At 35.7% G+C, this 16,940-nt stretch overlaps 1 protein-coding gene across 2 annotated transcripts; it reads right to left on the bottom strand.

Moving 5' to 3' along the window:
• Positions 1–608: 608 nt before the first annotated feature.
• Positions 609–15,882, bottom strand: pla2g4f.1 (phospholipase A2, group IVF, tandem duplicate 1). Of its 2 annotated transcripts, XM_079852859.1 has the most exons (21): positions 15,859–15,882; positions 15,598–15,628; positions 15,267–15,339; positions 14,702–14,838; positions 14,396–14,527; positions 14,243–14,283; positions 14,070–14,112; positions 13,749–13,806; positions 13,360–13,526; positions 13,027–13,146; positions 12,765–12,799; positions 12,462–12,600; positions 8,262–8,398; positions 7,754–7,976; positions 7,552–7,669; positions 6,113–6,250; positions 5,813–5,920; positions 4,791–4,970; positions 4,361–4,530; positions 4,073–4,259; positions 609–2,623 (listed from the first exon to the last, which is right to left on the bottom strand). In XM_079852859.1, the coding sequence occupies exons 2-21, from the start codon at positions 15,604–15,606 to the stop codon at positions 2,328–2,330; spliced, it is 2,511 nt and encodes an 836-aa protein (XP_079708985.1). In that variant the 5' UTR covers positions 15,607–15,628; positions 15,859–15,882; the 3' UTR covers positions 609–2,327. The 2 variants fall into 2 exon arrangements, with proteins under 2 accessions (XP_079708985.1, XP_079708984.1); XM_079852858.1 differs by lacking the exon at positions 15,859–15,882 and having other exon boundaries at positions 15,598–15,672.
• Between the last annotated feature and the right edge of the window lie 1,058 nt (positions 15,883–16,940).

Below are 16,940 nucleotides of genomic sequence, written 5' to 3'. Positions count from 1 at the left end.
ACTAGTGTTACCAACAAGTGTTACCAAAAATGTAAACCAACAGTTGGGTTTGTCCATATTTGGCCCAAATATGTTTTGAAACAACCTAGCATTTAGAACTGAAAAAAAAAAAAAAAAAAAAAACAGGCTGCATGCCAACTTTACACACCTTATTTAGCATGAACTGTCTTTAATTATGAAGGTTATATATCATGATGGAGAGTTATTTCGGTTATATTATAAAGACGTTGCGTATGGAAGAAAACCCTCCCATGCCCATGAATACCAGCCTAGCCCTCTTTCATTCCAATGCACAGAGATCATCGCACTCCTTCTTATTAAAGGTCTAATCTGAGAAAATTGAGCCATTATAAACATAACACTGCATTGTTTCCTTGTAAAGCTAATGCAGTACGTTTTTGTTTAGCCTATCATAAGATTATGTGTATGCAATGCAGAAAAAAGTTCTAAAATAAAATGTTCTCGATGACAGAACGATTATCCAATAATATGTTTATGTTGGCAACTTTAATCATACATGACTCAGCATGTCTATATTCACATCAGAACCAGAGCACACATTTGTTTAGTTTTGTAAGGCTCAGGGAAGAAGGATGCGGGAACTGGCGAACATTCAACGTAAAATTGTATTTCAAATTTCTTTATTGGATTTTTCTGCATGGAACATCAAATCAACAGATAACAACACCGATTTTATGAAATTATCATTCCACACTGTTAATACCCCAGTAAGAATCTCCCTGAAATCAGCAACCTAAAACTTCCAATAAGGAAAAGAAAAGAAAAACAACAACACAATATTGATATCTTAACAAACAAAACACTTTAAAAAAAAAAAAAATAAAAAAAAATTGGGGTTGGGGGGGGTTTAGGGTTGGGGGTGCTCAGCTTAAGTGTCTTGAGATTTAGCCAGCAAAAAATTTAAAAAGGGGTGCCACAGTTTGTCAAAGGTACTTAAGGAACCAGTGTCTGACAGTCTGATTTTTTCCAATTTAATGCAAGTGCAAATGTATCAAAAGAAGGGGGTGAGCCTGAGGCATGTTTCCACTTCAAAAGGATGAGACGTCTCGCCGGTACTGAAAGGTTAACATCAACGATCATCTCAAAAATGTCCAGAAGTGGGCTATTATCAAGATCTATGGCAAAGGTGTCCCTCAGACTTATAAATATTTTAGTCCAGGTATTAAATAATTTAGGGCATTCCCACAACATATGAATGAGATCTGCTGGTGATTGCTTGCACCTATTACATGAATCGATGATAGATGGGTATATTTTAGCAAGTTTAGCATTAGTACAGTAAACCCTATGTAGAATCTTACACTGTATGTCTTGCGCATATAGATGATGTGTGAGTGAGATCAAGAATACGCTCCCAGTGTTCATCAGAGAACTCAAATCCCAAGTCCCCCTCCCACGCACCCCTGGCCCTACTTGCAGAGACTTAATATTGTGAATCAGATTATAAATGACAAATACATTGTTTTGAATGTGGTTCGAGTTTTAAGAAGTCATCTAATGGAGATTCAAGGGGACGTGAGGAAGTGAGGGAATAGTTTTTGAACAAAGTGCCTGACTTGAAAGAAACAAAATAAGTGTGAATTAGCTAGGTCAAATCTCATGGAAAGGTTTTTAAAGGATGAGAAAACTTCATAGAGATCATCAATGGTCTTTATGACCAAGGAAGGAAGGAAGGAAGGAAGAAAGTAAGAAAGAAAGAAAGAAAGAAAGAAAGAAAGAAAGAAAGAAAGAAAGAAAGAAAGAAAGAAAGAAAGAAAGAAAGGGCATAGATGAGGTAAGTAATTAAAAGTCAGTAGGCCTATGTTCTTGTAGGCCACTGGCCTCGCTCCCTAAACAGTTTTGTTTGTACAGTTGACATTCGTTCATGCCCCTGCAAAGCTGGCTTCTAATCCAGGGAAGACTCTAGGATGTTTTTTATCCTACAGTGTTGTACTGAAACTCTTTAGTGATGTCATAGACATGCAGTGAATAGATATGGCACACCCCAACGACTCTATAGTAAAACAATAGGGAATCACAGCAAAAAGGGCATAAACTTCAGTCTATCCAGTAAATGAGTCATATTGGCCAAAAGAACTTGGCACATATTTTGTGTGTGGAACACCTTAATATGTCTCTTCACTAACTCAGTATTGTTAAAATCCTGAGTGTTCAGTCAGTTCTGTGATTAGCCAATTAGAAATGAATCATTTTGTACACTTCAGATTTCTGGGTTGGACAGATGTGTTGGGACAGAGGGATGCACATACAGTAATTTGTAAGTATATAATTGATTTTGTAAGTATATAATTGCAAACTCTTGCAGATCACTGTGCCTTATTCTTTCTTTTATGTGATCTTGGTTTTGGTGTAGACGCTGAAGTGGTCTTTCCTACTGCCGCCTCCTTCACCTGTCTTTCTCTGTTTCGGTTTAGTGCTTTGTTTAGCGCATTCAAAATGACATCTTTGTTGTTTTGGATGTTGTAGGAAGTGAGGTTGATAAGCTTCTGGAAGTCCTCCGGTGTGTAAGTCAGGTTTTGAGTGAGATATGGAGAGGAGGTACTGTTGAACTCCACATCAACGGCTCCCTCCTTGCGCTCCTTCTCGCCTTCTCTCTTCACTCCTACACCACACATATACAGATCATTTTACATTATCATTGATTATTTGAGCATTTGAGCTGACGTAGGCTACTGAAAGATGGCAATGTTTAATCACAATAAACTGCAATAATAAACTAGGGCTGCACAATATATCGAAATTATCGAAATATCGCAAATGTATATATCGCGATATGCATATCGCAACGGCTTGCAATAACTGGGGTCATGAACAAAAGACAAAGAGAAAATCACTCACTGCTCTTGGCTGAATAACTTTTGTAGCTTTAATAAGAATCAGTATATGTTTAATTCATACAGTGAAGACTAAGCAGTGTTTTATTTTTACATTTGATTATTCACGTTCGGTTGTTAAATAAACCTAAATGTACGCCTACCTGAACCCCTAAACCCTGTGGTTTACACTGATGTTAAAATAACACTTCTTATGCTACAGTAAAACACTGCTGTTCACTTTCAGAAGCTGTAGGGATGTTTTCTTGTCACAAAAAGAATGTGAAACACATGTAGGTTATATAATTTTTAATACATTTTAAAGATAATTTAAGTTTATTTTACACACTTTAAGCATTATCGTATTGCATATCAAATATCGCATTATTTAATGAGTTATCGCATATCGCATTTTTCTTCAATATCGTGCAGCCCTAAATCCAACCAGTAATACTTAGAATATCAACTAAAACCAAGATTTGCATTTCCTGAAGCAAATACGAGGTAGCAAAAGAATTTAGCTTTTTTAAGCTTTTTTTTTTTTTTTAAGTTTTAAGCTTTGGCTTTTAGAGATGCTTTGCCATTAATGACAGTCTGTGCATTGTAAACGTATAAATGGGTTAATAAATGCAAAGAAGACAAGACCAATCACAACTCAGTATGCAAATAGTGTAAGAAAGAACAATTAGGTATGCAAATATTATAGTGTTGTCATCATCAGTTACAAATTGAATGCATTCTAGTAATATAAGTAAATTGAAGATTTTTAAACTTGAAGCTTTAATTTCTCTTAAATGTCACTGCCATTCACTGAGAACATTCTATTCATTAAAGAATCCTAGGGAAAAACATTATTACGGTTTTCATAAAAATACTAAGCAGCACAACTGTTTTCAACATTTGATAATAAGAAGAAATGTTTCTTGAGCAACAAATCAGAATATTAGAACGATTTCTGAAGGATCATGTGACACTGAAGACTTTAGTAATGATGCTGAAAATTCAGCTTTGCATCACAGGAATAAATGACATTTTAAAATATATTAAATAAAAAATGTAAAGTGTAAACATTTTTACCGACCCCAAGCTTTTGAAGTGTATTGATAATATGTTTGGTTTAAAAAAATTATGTATAACCAGAATATTTGAGGAACATAAATACAGTTCTGCCTTACATGCACTGTAATTTCTATTAAGAATATGGCATTGGGGTTGGCCTATTAGTTGGTAGTGCTTACCAGGAGCTTTGAACTGTTTGAATGAGACATTGACCATGGGAAAGTGAAGCACTATGGGAGCTTCTGGATTGTCTTTATCCTCAAACACATAAACTTCCTTCAGCGGCTCTGACTCCACTTTCTTGAAATCGATCTTCGGAAATGGAATCTTGCGATCAGTGCAGTACTCCTGAGTTTGCTTTATGACCTACTGGACACAAAAAATGCATAAATATTTTTCAAAGTTTCTTAAGTTCCTGACATATGCATTTCAACCAAATCTTAAATAATCTTCCTGGTCTCCCTCACCTTAAACTGATCCACTTCCCAGGAGTAGTTTAGAGACAGAATAACGTCCGCATGTCTGTGAGAGCGAACCACAGGAGGGAATCCTGAATTTAAGGCTAATCCAGCATCTACTAAACTCAGCACAGGATCAGTTGGTGTCAGAGTGTTAGGAAAGGCATCTGGGTGTGTGTCTGTAGACAGTGAGAATATTATGGAAGACCGCAAACACTATCAGCTGTTCATAAGTAAAAGGCCCTGATTATATTATATTTCATGCAATAACAGACATCAATTACATAAACATGAAATAAGATAAGATATAGCAGAATAAAAGTAATACAAATTTATTTTGAAATCCCATCAAAACTGATTAACTACAAAAGGGGGGAGGGGGGGGGGGGGGGGGGGAATCACGCTTGAAGTGGTCAAAGGAATAAGTAGAGCTCTAGACCTTTCCATGAGATGAAGCCCGTGTTCTCATTGTAATTCCTGTGCAGGTTGAAGCCTCTCAGGAAGTTGTACATCTGGCTGACAATGGGGCGGCTGGTCATAAAGCCACACAGAATTTTAGCAAAGTCAGTCACGGGGCTGATCAGGTATGTGCCAAGAGCTGTTGGTTTACTATCAGTCTCTTTACAGAAGAGGACAAGAAGACAATTATGTCATGTCAATGTATAATCATACAATACTTTTTACCACAAATGTTCAAAAATTTGGGGTCTATAAGATTTTTTTTTCTCTTATGTTCACCAAGTCTGCATTTATTTGATCAAAAATACAGTAAAAAACAATAACATTGTGAAATAGTTTTACAATATACAACATTGTATTTTAAATAATAATATATTTGAAAATGTAAAATATTCCTGTGAATTTATTCCTGAATTTTCAGCATCATTACTCCAAGTCTTCAGTGTCACATGATTTGGTGCTCAAGACAAAAATCGTATTATAATCATTAATCAGTGTTGAAAACAGTTTCACGAGTTCCTTTGCCCATTTAATCTTCAAGCTTATAAGGTAAGGCGTATTTGGCTTGTCCACAGTGGAGGGGCTCGAGGAAGCAGCTTCAACTCAAGATATACCCCCCAGTGGGACTACTAATGCTTTGATGATGAGTATATAGCAAGATGCCTAAATTATGTTGGTGGAGTTGGGGAGGTGGAGCGATGCCAAAACAGCTGATGCCAGAGGAAGGTGAGCGGCTGCTTATATGCTCCGGCAGTTAATTGAAAGATTAGATGGGTTCACTCCTCCCAAATTTCTTCACTTAATATTTTTGTGGATTTTTAGGATTCTTTGATGGACAAAAAAAGAGGAATAGATAAAAAAGGAATCAAGTATAAATGTATTTACTGTCACTTTTGATCACTTTAATGCATCCTTCTAGTATATCTTAATGACCCCAAACTTTTGAAAGCTAGTCTAATTTGCATATGTACTTTGAGTTTAAAATGCATTACAAACTCTCACCTGTATTACTCACTCCTCCTCCAAACCAAGGGGTCCAGGAGGGAGCGACTCCTGTGGCAAGATGCCAGATCTCAGTCAGATTTATAGAGAAAATGCTGCTCCACATTCCTTAATAAACACACACAGAGTTTGGACTTACTAATGGTGACTGGATCCAGTTTACGTTGTTTGCTTACAGCACAGGATCAGGGCCAGTATCCCCCTAGGGGCCATAACACATGCCACTTTCTCTTTCTCTTCCTTATGGCATTCAGTTCTATTTCCTGTCTTCATTATGTCCAAATATATACATGCACTCACCCACAAGAAAGGACAACCTAGTTTCAGGGAGTTTCTTGACCATGTGACCAAGATAATATCCACTCCCGAAGTTCTGTGCAGGTATAAAGGCACCATATTTGGGAATCCCAACCTCATATGGGGTGAACTCACACCATTCTAAATAGGGAATAGAAATAAACATGGGATTATTAATCTGCTTTAAGCACTTTAGTCGCAACACTATCAAGCTACAAGCTATTTGTTTATTATCTCCTTTCTTAACCAAACAGTGAACCTATTATAAAAAATGTTCTGTAAGTCTTTGTATAAGAAAATCATTTGCATGCGTTTATATCTTTGAAAGCTGTTGCTGAATAGGCTTGTATAGCCATCGATAGATCACTTCACAGGAAGCTGAGAGGGAAATTTACCCAACAGTCATTGCGGATCATCACTCCAGCACATAAAGAAGTTTGAATAAAATAAAGGTGGTGAAAAGCAGGTGTGGATTGTACTTGACTGTTCAAGGGTATAAAGTGCGTGAGATGCACCTCTCACTATTATAGTATAAACGACACATATAACCAAATTACGTTTATTTTCATATGAAACATTGCAACAGCCAATCAATTTAGCCTTTTTATATGACAATTCATACGACAATTAACATTATTTAAAATTAAAATAACATTTATATAAATACACATGGATGTATTGTATTATACTGTATACACAAGTTTATTACACAAACATATGGTCATTTATATTATATAATATGCGCGACTCAAGTGTTATCTATGTTTGACGACGTTAAAGGCTGTTCCGAATGAATGCGTTTTATTAAGTGAAGGGAACTTCAACACCAGACTTTTGACTATCAGAATCAGATACAAAGTCACAGTTGACGGTAGCCATTGACTTCCATAGTTTTGTTTTTCTAATATGGAAGTCAATGTGTGCCATCACCTGTCTGGTAACCAACATTCTTCAAAATATCTTCTTTTTAGTTCAACAGAAGATAGAAACTCATACAGGTTTGGAATGACATGAGAGTGAGTAAATGATGACAGAATTTTCATTTTTGGGTGAACTACACCTGTGAGTACTGCCCCCTAAAATGTGTATGAAACTACAATGTATAGCTTCCTTAGTTGGACTTTTACAACGGCAGAGCCACACAGCACATTCGCAATAAAGATTTCTACTGAAGATACACCGGAGTCTCCTGGTATTCGCTTCTGCGTTTCCTACACATGTAAACTTGGTACACGACTAACTAGTGTGACCATAGCAGGCAGCATCAGCATCCTATCCAAATGATGTTCAGAAATTTTTAGAAAAATTTTCAGATGGTCAGAAAAGAGATTTGTTTGACACAATTAACACAGCTGTATTACAAAATTGTTGCCCGTGGGATGTTTATTTCCTTATGTCTTAATCTGAGAATAGAAGCTGAATGGCCATTATCTTTTACATACCTGCATCTACTATACTTTCTGTCTTGCCATTCTTCAGGTTGACAGCTGTGAAGATTGGTAGAGGGTTCTGGCCATCGGACACTGTCCTCTGCATTTCAGATAGGGTACCCATGCGTTTCTATAAAAGGAAAGTATATTATATATAGTGTACCAAATGTTAATACTGAGCCAAAACTGACAGCAAACACCTGCTTCTTTTTACCTTGCCTTGGAAAAGATACTCTAAAGCCAGACCCCACATATCGATGAGAGACACGAGGTGTCCTTCTTTCACTCGCTCTTCCACTTTCTCTTTGTATTCCCGTAGCTGCTCCAGGGAAAACATACTGAGCACCTTTTTAGAGATTTCCTTCTTTACAGACTCCATAGACTTATCAAGGCCCCCCTTTGACCAGTTAGGGTCTTCATAAAGAGAGGTTAAAGCCCTGAAATACAGAGATTACACAAAAGATCTTTAGCCATATGACACTGTGGCAGTGGTATACAGTCATTCAGATCACGGAGGTGACCCATCAACTAATTTTGTTCTGAAATTAGGGTAATTATATAATTTAAAACTATGTTTCCAGTCTGTCTGATGCATCCTACACACAAAACTTGTACTCTTGATCTGACTGGCTGACTTCCAGGAGAAATGGCTTGCTGTGTTTTTATCAGTCTAGATACTACAAAGTCATGTTTAAAAACACATTGAGGCTCCTCGATCTCACCAAGTGGCACCCGAAACGCCTGTGATGTAGCTGACTGCATCAAGAAGTTGGATCTTCCGGAGACCTTGAAGGCTACCGTACGTGCATGTTAAGGCTCTGCTCCCGCCCCCAGAACACACCACAGCCATCAAAGGGACCTGAGGAGTTACATCAAACATAGATCTGAAATCAAAATTCTATTTTTGTGTATATACTGTAGTAAAACATCACAATCTCTTCAGTTCTTTGCTGAGTGTCTGGATTTTTTGTGCTTGCATCTATTGTCAGAGATTTTGCCTTGTAATGTTTTATTTTTGGCCACTAGAGGTCCTCCTAAAACTCATGTCTACACATGTGCCTTTTGGTAATCTGTGTTATTGTTTTCACCTGTGTCTCGTTTTGTGTGGTGTATTTAACCCTCATGTGGTCTTCGGGTCATTTTGACCCGGAGAAGATTTTCTTTTTCCCAAAAATACTAGTTAATGTTATCGCATTGGACTGAAACTTCGTGACTCTGTTCCCAAAGGGTATAACTACTTCTCAAATGTTTTTTGAAAATTTTCGTACTTTTTTTGCGGGGGTTTTGATACCTTGTTACACTTGTGGTCTTCCCGGGTCAAAATGACCCGCCTATAAAAAATAGCTTATAAATCACTCATTATACCATATTTTCACCCAATCTTGGATTCAATCTTTTTGTCAACTTGTTCTCTTTCAATTAGGACTGGTTTTATATTTATATTTGCATCTAATTAATCGTAGGCCTCATTTATTTGACAGTAGGGATCTCATTTTTTGAGTAAAAAAAAAATTATTTTTGAATAATTTTGGAAATATTAAATGAAATCTGAAGAAAATTGGCACTGTTTATCACACTAGTCTACTTTAATATTTCACTAGGAATTTTATTTTGAAAAACTTTTATTTTGTAAAAAATGGTACATAGTCACACTTGTGGTCTTCCCGGGTCAAAATGACCCGCCTATAAAAAATACTTATAAATCACTCATTATACCATATTTTCACCCAATCTTGGATTCAATCTTTTTGTCAACTTGTTCTCTTTCAATTAGGACTGGTTTTGTATTTCTATTTGCATCTGATTAATCGTGGGCCTCATTTATCTGAGAGTAGGCATCTCATTTTTTGAGTAAAAAAAACATATTTTTGAATAATTTTTGGAAAAATAAAATAAAATCTGAAGAAAATTGGCACTGTTGATCACACTAGTGTACTTTAATTTTTCACCAGGAATTTTGTTTTGAAAAACTTTACTTGTGTACAATATGGTACAGAGTTACACTTGTGGTGTTCCACTGGGCCATTGAGGGCCATTGTGGGCCATTGTTTCAATGGGCCATTGAAAGTTAATGGGAGAGACCAATGCAAACAATGAATGGAACAACACAAAATAGGTATCATTTTAAAGCTTAGAATCTCAGCTTTTTAATGCATCTAATCACTTTGATCAACTCCTAACGAGAGCTGAGTTATCACTCTAAAACTAGAGTGTTCCCCCGCAGGCGCCACCTAGCTGCGAAATAAATAATCATAATATTTTTCAAAACTGTTACCTTGATCAACTTAAAATAGGTGTCATTTGAAAGCTTAGAGTCTGAAACTTACAATGAATGTAGCCAGTTTGATAAACTCCTAAGTAGTGCTGAGTTATTTGCTGATAAATAGAAAAAAACAAATTCATAATTTATAAACTACTTTTTTACTACATTCAGCAATATGTCAAATACATCATACAGCTCAGATAGTCCTGTGTCATATGTCATTTGAAAGGTCTCAATTAGTAGAATACAGCAAGCATAATTGTTTCAGGCTTTTTTCTAAACTTGAGTGAGATTTTTGTAAAAGAAGCCCTTCAAGAGACCCATGTGTAAACCATACATGGATGATGGAAGTTTAGACACATTTCCACTCGTAACTTCATGAAACATGCTCCGATTGTGGAAAATGACACATCATTATTTACAGCAGATGCTTACAATTAAAATGAGTCCAAACTCAACATAATCCATCACTCAGAACTAAAGATATTCCTCATGGAGTTCTAACACAAAAAATACTACAGACACACAGACTCACATAGCAAAGCAAGGTAGCTTAGACTTGGCCTTTTTACTCGTAACTTCATGAAACATACATCGATCAAGGAAAATGACACATCGTTATTTACAGCAGGAGCTCACGATTAATAGGAGCCCAAACTCAATATATTCCATCAACAAGATCTAAAGATATTCCTCATGGCGCTCTAACACAAAAAATACCACAGACGCACCTAGCCAAGTATATACTCATGAAGCTCTCACGTTTGGTTTTTGCTCATAACTTCATGAAGCATGCACAGATCGTAGAAAAATGTACATCATTATTTTCAGTAGACTATCACAATTAAAAAGAGCCCAAACACAGCACAATACATCACTCGGATCTAAAGATATTCCTAATGGAGTTGTAACACACAAACCCCCACAGGCGCTCACAGAGCTTTGAATATAGATGTAGCCTAGCACTTATGTCGCGTTTTAACTCGTAACTCAATGAAGCATGCATAAATTGTGGAAAATGGCACATCATTATTTACATGAGATTGTTAAGATTAAAAAGAGCCCAAACTCACCATAATCCATCACATGCTCATATGTGTACATAAACAATGAACATGCTCCTGAAAATGTTTCAGTCTCTCCCATTCACTTTCAATGGCCCATTGAAACAATGGCCCTCAATGGCCCAGTGGAACACCGCAAGTGTAATTCTGTGCCATTTTGTACAAAATAAAAGTTTTTCAAAACAAAATTCCTGGTGAAAAATTAAAGTACACTAGTGTGATCAACAGTACCAATTTTCTTCAGATTTTATTTAATATTTCCAAAATTATTCAAAAATAAAAAAATTTTACTCAAAAAATGAGATGCCTACTCTCAAATAAATGAGGCCTACGGTTAATCAGATGAAAATAGAAATATAAAACCAGTCCTAATTGAAAGAGAACAAGTTGACAAAAAGATTGAATCCAAGATTGGGTGAAAATATGGTATAATGAGTGATTTATAAGCTATTTTTTATAGGCGGGTCATTTTGACCCGGGAAGACCACAAGTGTGACAATGTGCCATTTTGTACAAAATAAAAGTTTTTCAAAATAAAATTCCTGGTGAAATATTAAAGTACACTAGTGTGATAAACAGTGCCAATTTTCTTCAGATTTCATTTAATATTTCCAAAATTATTCAAAAATAATGTTTTTTTTACTCAACAAATGAGATCCCTACTGTCAAATAAATGAGGCCTACGATTAATTAGATGCAAATAGAAATATAAAACCAGTCCTAATTGAAAGAGAACAAGTTGACAAAAAGATTGAATCCAAGATTGGGTGAAAATATGGTATAATGAGTGATTTATAAGCTATTTTTTATAGTCGGGTCATTTTGACCCGGGAAGACCACAAGTGTGACAATGTGCCATTTTGTACAAAATAAAAGTTTTTCAAAACAAAATTCCTGGTGAAAAATTAAAGTAGACTAGTGTGATAAACAGTGGCAATTTTCTTTAGATTTCATTTAATATTTCCAAAATTATTCAAAAATATTCAAAAATAATGTTTTTTTTACTCAAAAAATTAGATCTCTACTGTCAAATAAATGAGGCCTACGATTAATTAGATGCAAATAGAAATGTAAAACCAGTCCTAATTGAAAGAGAACAAGTTGACAAAAAGACTGAATCCAAGATTGTGTGAAAATATGGTATAATGAGTGATTTATAAGCTATTTTTTTATAGTCGGGTCATTTTGACCCGGGAAGACCACAGGTGTTATAGGGTTTTGAACACCACATGAGGGTTAAGCTGGTCTGTTTCTCTGCATCCTTGCTTGGTTATTGTTGTTCCTAAGCCTGTGACTGCCGTAAGTTTGCTCTTGTCTCAAGAAGCTTTATTTTTTGTGCTATTTTTTTGGATTGTTTCCAGAGTTAATATTTTGCTGTTATTGGATCCTTTTCCTGAGTTTCTGTTTTTGTGATTGACTGGAAGAAAGGGTTTTTGTGCCCGTTTCCTTTTTTTGTTAATAAACTATTTTTTGATTCAATCTAAGAGAGCGTCTGACTATTGGGTTCAAACCCCTCCTGTGGCCCAGTGGTAGTATCTAAGACTTTCACGCCACAGAGACCCGAGTTCTATCCCCAGCTCTGACATCTATAGTACCTTGCTGGGCTCAGGTGCAGAGCTGAGTTTCAGAGCTTTCTGTAGAGCCTGTGACACGACTTTTCTTCTCTTCACCAGAAAATTCTTTTCCTCCTCTGGGATATCAAAATCCAGACGCACATCCAGCTGTTCATCAGAGCTTCAGAACAAAACACAAAAATATCCTTACTCTAAGATTAGGATGGATTTGAAATGAAAGCCGATAAGTAGTATTGAAGCTTACAATGTTTTGTTTTATACTTCCAAATAACAATTTACTATTAAACTATTACTGAGGATAGGTGTGAATAAATTCACGGTTACCGATCATCTGTTTTCAGTTGCAGATCAACTTTATTCTTTGAAAAGAAAGAAAGGTCCACTTAGATAAATGCACAGAATATGAATACAAATACAGTATTGTTTAATTATTATATGATATTATATTATGATAAAATATGGAAAGCAATTTAAAATACTCATTTAAGTTACTATGTTATCAATAAACCATTTTTGGAAAGCCACATTCAGATATAATTAATTAACCAATAACCTACACGCAAAGATTATTTTTTACAGTACTCACCTCTCCTAGAGGCAAAGAGACAGTAAGCTGGTGTTTGGCTGGTGGTGGTTTTAAAGGGAAAGTAGTCAATCCAGTGTCTACATAGTTTGGAACAGCAGCATCAACTACTACTGTCCCAGCCTGGAGAAAAGTATGTTTAAACAAACATTTAAAACCTTTTTGATGCACACTTTCTGTTTTAGGTGCTTTATAAATCTACAACCCCACATGTGAGGCACGCATATACATACTGTTTCTTATGGCACCAAATATCGAGAATGAATGTGTAGTTTTTCCAGTAATTTTCAATTAACAATGTGAGTCAGGAATGCCTCTTATACATCAGTGACCTACATTTTCTGGGCTGACAACTGACTCAGAGGTCAGATTAAGTTCAGTTTCCAGGTCTCGGTTGATGTAGTAACGTAATGTTTTCAGGAAGCTGGAGCTTTCCTCAGAATTTGAGATCACAAAATCCTCTTTGTACGCTCCTTTAAGTTTTAACACCATGTTCTGCGTTTCTGGAACACAAAGAGAATAGGCAAAAATCACCTAAATCTGTGACTTATCACACTTTCTTGTGTTTATTTTTACACTGCTTATTTTTTCAAAATTAACGTAAAGAATAGAGTAATTTCACACTTTATTTTCTATTACATCTATTTCTGAATATCGAATTCCGGTGTGTTTTCAGTAGCCATCTGTTATCTATTGAAATTTTGGATGAAAATGTCTATATTTACCTTCAGACTTATTGAGAAGCTTGTCTATCTCCACATTCAGCTCACAAAAAGGACCTGTCTGATTTCATGAGAAAGCATAAAGTCCATCTGATTAATTTTATCTAGTATTTTATTAGATTTTTTTTTTTAAATGTAGTGGTAAGAGTAAACATAGCCTTTAGCCCTTCTTATAGTTTAGAACTCATATAAGTGATTCTTGTACACCTTGCAAAACAAAAAATCCTCCATTCCCTTTTTAGATTTCACAGAATAGTGTCTACTTTTAAATATTCTGACTTTAACCCATGATACAGATAAGAAAGCTGTAGTAAAGGTTCGTACCACCAATACTCCATTAGATACACATGGCCTTGGTGTCTCAGAGCTGCAATACATATACACACACAAAACAGACATTCATATTTATGTGTATGGACATGCACATGCTTCTGTAAAACATGTTCTGACAAGCACCTATTTTTGCAAATGTTCATGAGAAAAGCAATCTCCCTCACCTCTGAGTGACCTCAAACTCTACCCACAGTTCATCCTTGGTCTGAGAAAGAAAAGTATAATAGTACCAAATTCACAATCAAATATCAAGTGCTCTGTCAAGTGTACGTTTTATTATGCTGTAATGTCAGTTTAGATCTCAAAATAGCACTGACCGTATCATTTAAAATAAAGCATTTGGTCTCCTTTTTCCCGGGTGTAAGGTTATTGATGTCAAAAAAGATAGTGGCACACTGGTCATCTCTCATAAATGGGTCTTCATCATAGATCAAGATCTCCAGAATGTTCTGTGTAGGAGAACAGAAGAAAGAACTGAAAGTGTACTGTAACATTTTTTGGTTCATTCGACACATTTTTAGTTCATACGACACATCCTACTGGAGAGATAAACAGTGAAAGCTAGAAATAGGAGACAGTGTAAGAAAACAATCTTAGATCAGACAAATATTTTAGTGGTTTACCTTTACATTGCTGTAGACCCTGAATTTAAACGTTTCGTTCCATTCAGGATTGTCGCTATTTGGGATACTCTTGGTGCGATTTGTACGGACCGATGCTGTGGGTAAGTTCAGGATGACATAGCAGTCAGATGCAGACACTAAAGAAAAATGGAGGTGGGGTTGGAAAAGTCGGCAGTAAGAAATAAACCTTGATCCATTTATACATTACACAGCCCTTAATAATAATGAAGAGAGATTTCTGTTGTGTTAGTTGCTGATTAGTGAGATTTCTGTTGCTGGGCTAAAGTCCCAGAAATGCCTTTAAAAATCTGTTAGGTGGGCAAAGGATTATACTGTATGACATAGAATTTGAGACTGGAAAAATTATTGTACCCTATATATTACATTAAAAGAGAATGCTCTATAATAAACAGGCACATCAAGTCAGAGCAAGTCCACACGAAAACACACAAAAAATTTATCGAAACAGCAAACAGGTTTAGACATGTTTGCTGTAAGCTTTACACGTCTGCTAAATGTGTAAATGAATATATTTGGCTGCTGTTAATAGGACGGATTGTCTCACAGTAGTCAAAGGACCGTTGGATCTTCGCATGTAAAACTTTGACAGACAGATTCCAGTATGGCTTGACTTCTCTCTGTTGAAAGAAACAGAAAATTAAGTAGTTGAGAAATAATGCCATTTGATTACAAAAGTGTTTGAACAACACAATCTATGATCCCAAGATCTACACTGTTTACTCACATAGATGGTTAAAATGAAGTCAAGCATTACAACTCCCTCAATTCAAGTAAGTAAAGTCAACACTACTGTTTGTTGCAAACAGTTTCTTATTACAAAAATCTAAATTACAAGTCAAGTCTTTTAAAGAAATTCAGAGGAAAGACTTGCTAACCTTAAGCATTGTTGAGGAGATCTGGATCCAGCTGCTTTGCAAACCCAAATGAGAGTGCATGCACAGTAAGAGCCAAATGTAGTACAGCACAGCTTGAAAAACTAGTTTTCCTGCTTATCTATCTATCGTACTGTATTCCAAAAACTAGACCTACCTCGAACTAACAAAACCTGCATACCAAAGACAGGTTTTCATGAAAACATAAATATTGATAAGACTATTGATAAAAATATATGAAGTAACAGGAGAGCATATATTCACCTCAATGAGAATTCAACATCAAATTCCTCTACACTGTATGGCTGTCATCTCTTTGTCGAGTCTGAGTCTTATTTTTAAACTTATGTAAGTGTTCATATTGCAATCTTTTGTCCCCTCTTCTATTGTATTTCTAAAATGATTCGCTTATAAGTTGCATTATTTCAGTCTTCAGTGTCTAGATTGGTATATTCACTTGCCGACTTATTTTTCTATGGATTTTAAGTAGATACTCAGGTAAATGGATGCAAGGTTGCCTTAAAAGAATATCGTCAGCGAGTCTGCCTATAAATTGTGAAGTAGCTTCAGTGCTTTTCCTCTTTCAAGCATGTATCACAAGGTAAGAGGTCATAGCTGTCAACCTATTCAGCAAAATCTTTTTCTGAGTCATTAAAATGAACATCCCACTTCCCTGAAAGAGTTTATTTAGCATAAATACATGTAGATATAAATGAAAAGAGAAAATGAGAATGGAAAAACACAATTATACCTATTATATTTGTTCATTCAGCATTTGATAGTAATTGAAAAAATACAAAAACTTAGTAATGCCTAGGCTAATTAACTTTAATTAACTTTAATCAGAACTTCCTTATCCCATAAAAGGCTATTATATAAATGACATACTGTAACAGAGTCAACATGTTATTATTGATATTAATGTTGCCAGCATTGTCATTGTTGTCTGCACGTGCTAAATCTGCCCAAGGTGTCCAAGTCAGTGGGTGTGGTGAGCTCACCTGAATATGTTTCATATTTAGTAACATACAAAAGGAGTGCTGTCTCAGTCAACTGACTCCACCAGTTGAGTAATGGCTTGCCTAATTCTTGTCTTTCTTTAGAACAGGGTCTAAAAGGTGTATCTCTACTCCATCTGCATTTTGACTACCGGTAAATTTCTTCCACTCGCCCTTCTCAAATACATAATATTAGCATTAAGATATCTGACATAAACGACGACAATAAGCATATTCAAATCTGATAATCAAACAGGCCTAGTAAAGTCTCTTCTCACACTGTGGAAGGTCTGTATTTTTGAGCAGCTGACATGAAATGTCATTGTCAAGCTAGTCCTGTGGTGTGAC

The sequence above is a fragment of the Squalius cephalus genome (genome assembly GCF_949319135.1).
Source record: "Squalius cephalus genome assembly, chromosome: 20".
NCBI lineage: Eukaryota > Metazoa > Chordata > Actinopteri > Cypriniformes > Leuciscidae > Squalius > Squalius cephalus.
This window is presented reverse-complemented; position numbering and strand designations above follow the sequence as displayed.

Coding starts and splice junctions, on each gene's coding strand:
- pla2g4f.1 (XM_079852858.1), bottom strand. CDS start 15,657: ATGCACTCTCATTTGGGTTTGCAAAGCAGCTGGATCCAGATCTCCTCA. Junction 14,839..15,266: donor CCAACGGTCCTTTGACTACT/GTGAGACAATCC, acceptor ATTTTTCTTTAG/TGTCTGCATCTGACTGCTAT. Junction 7,670..7,753: donor AGTATCTTTTCCAAGGCAAG/GTAAAAAGAAGC, acceptor TTCCTTTTATAG/AAACGCATGGGTACCCTATC.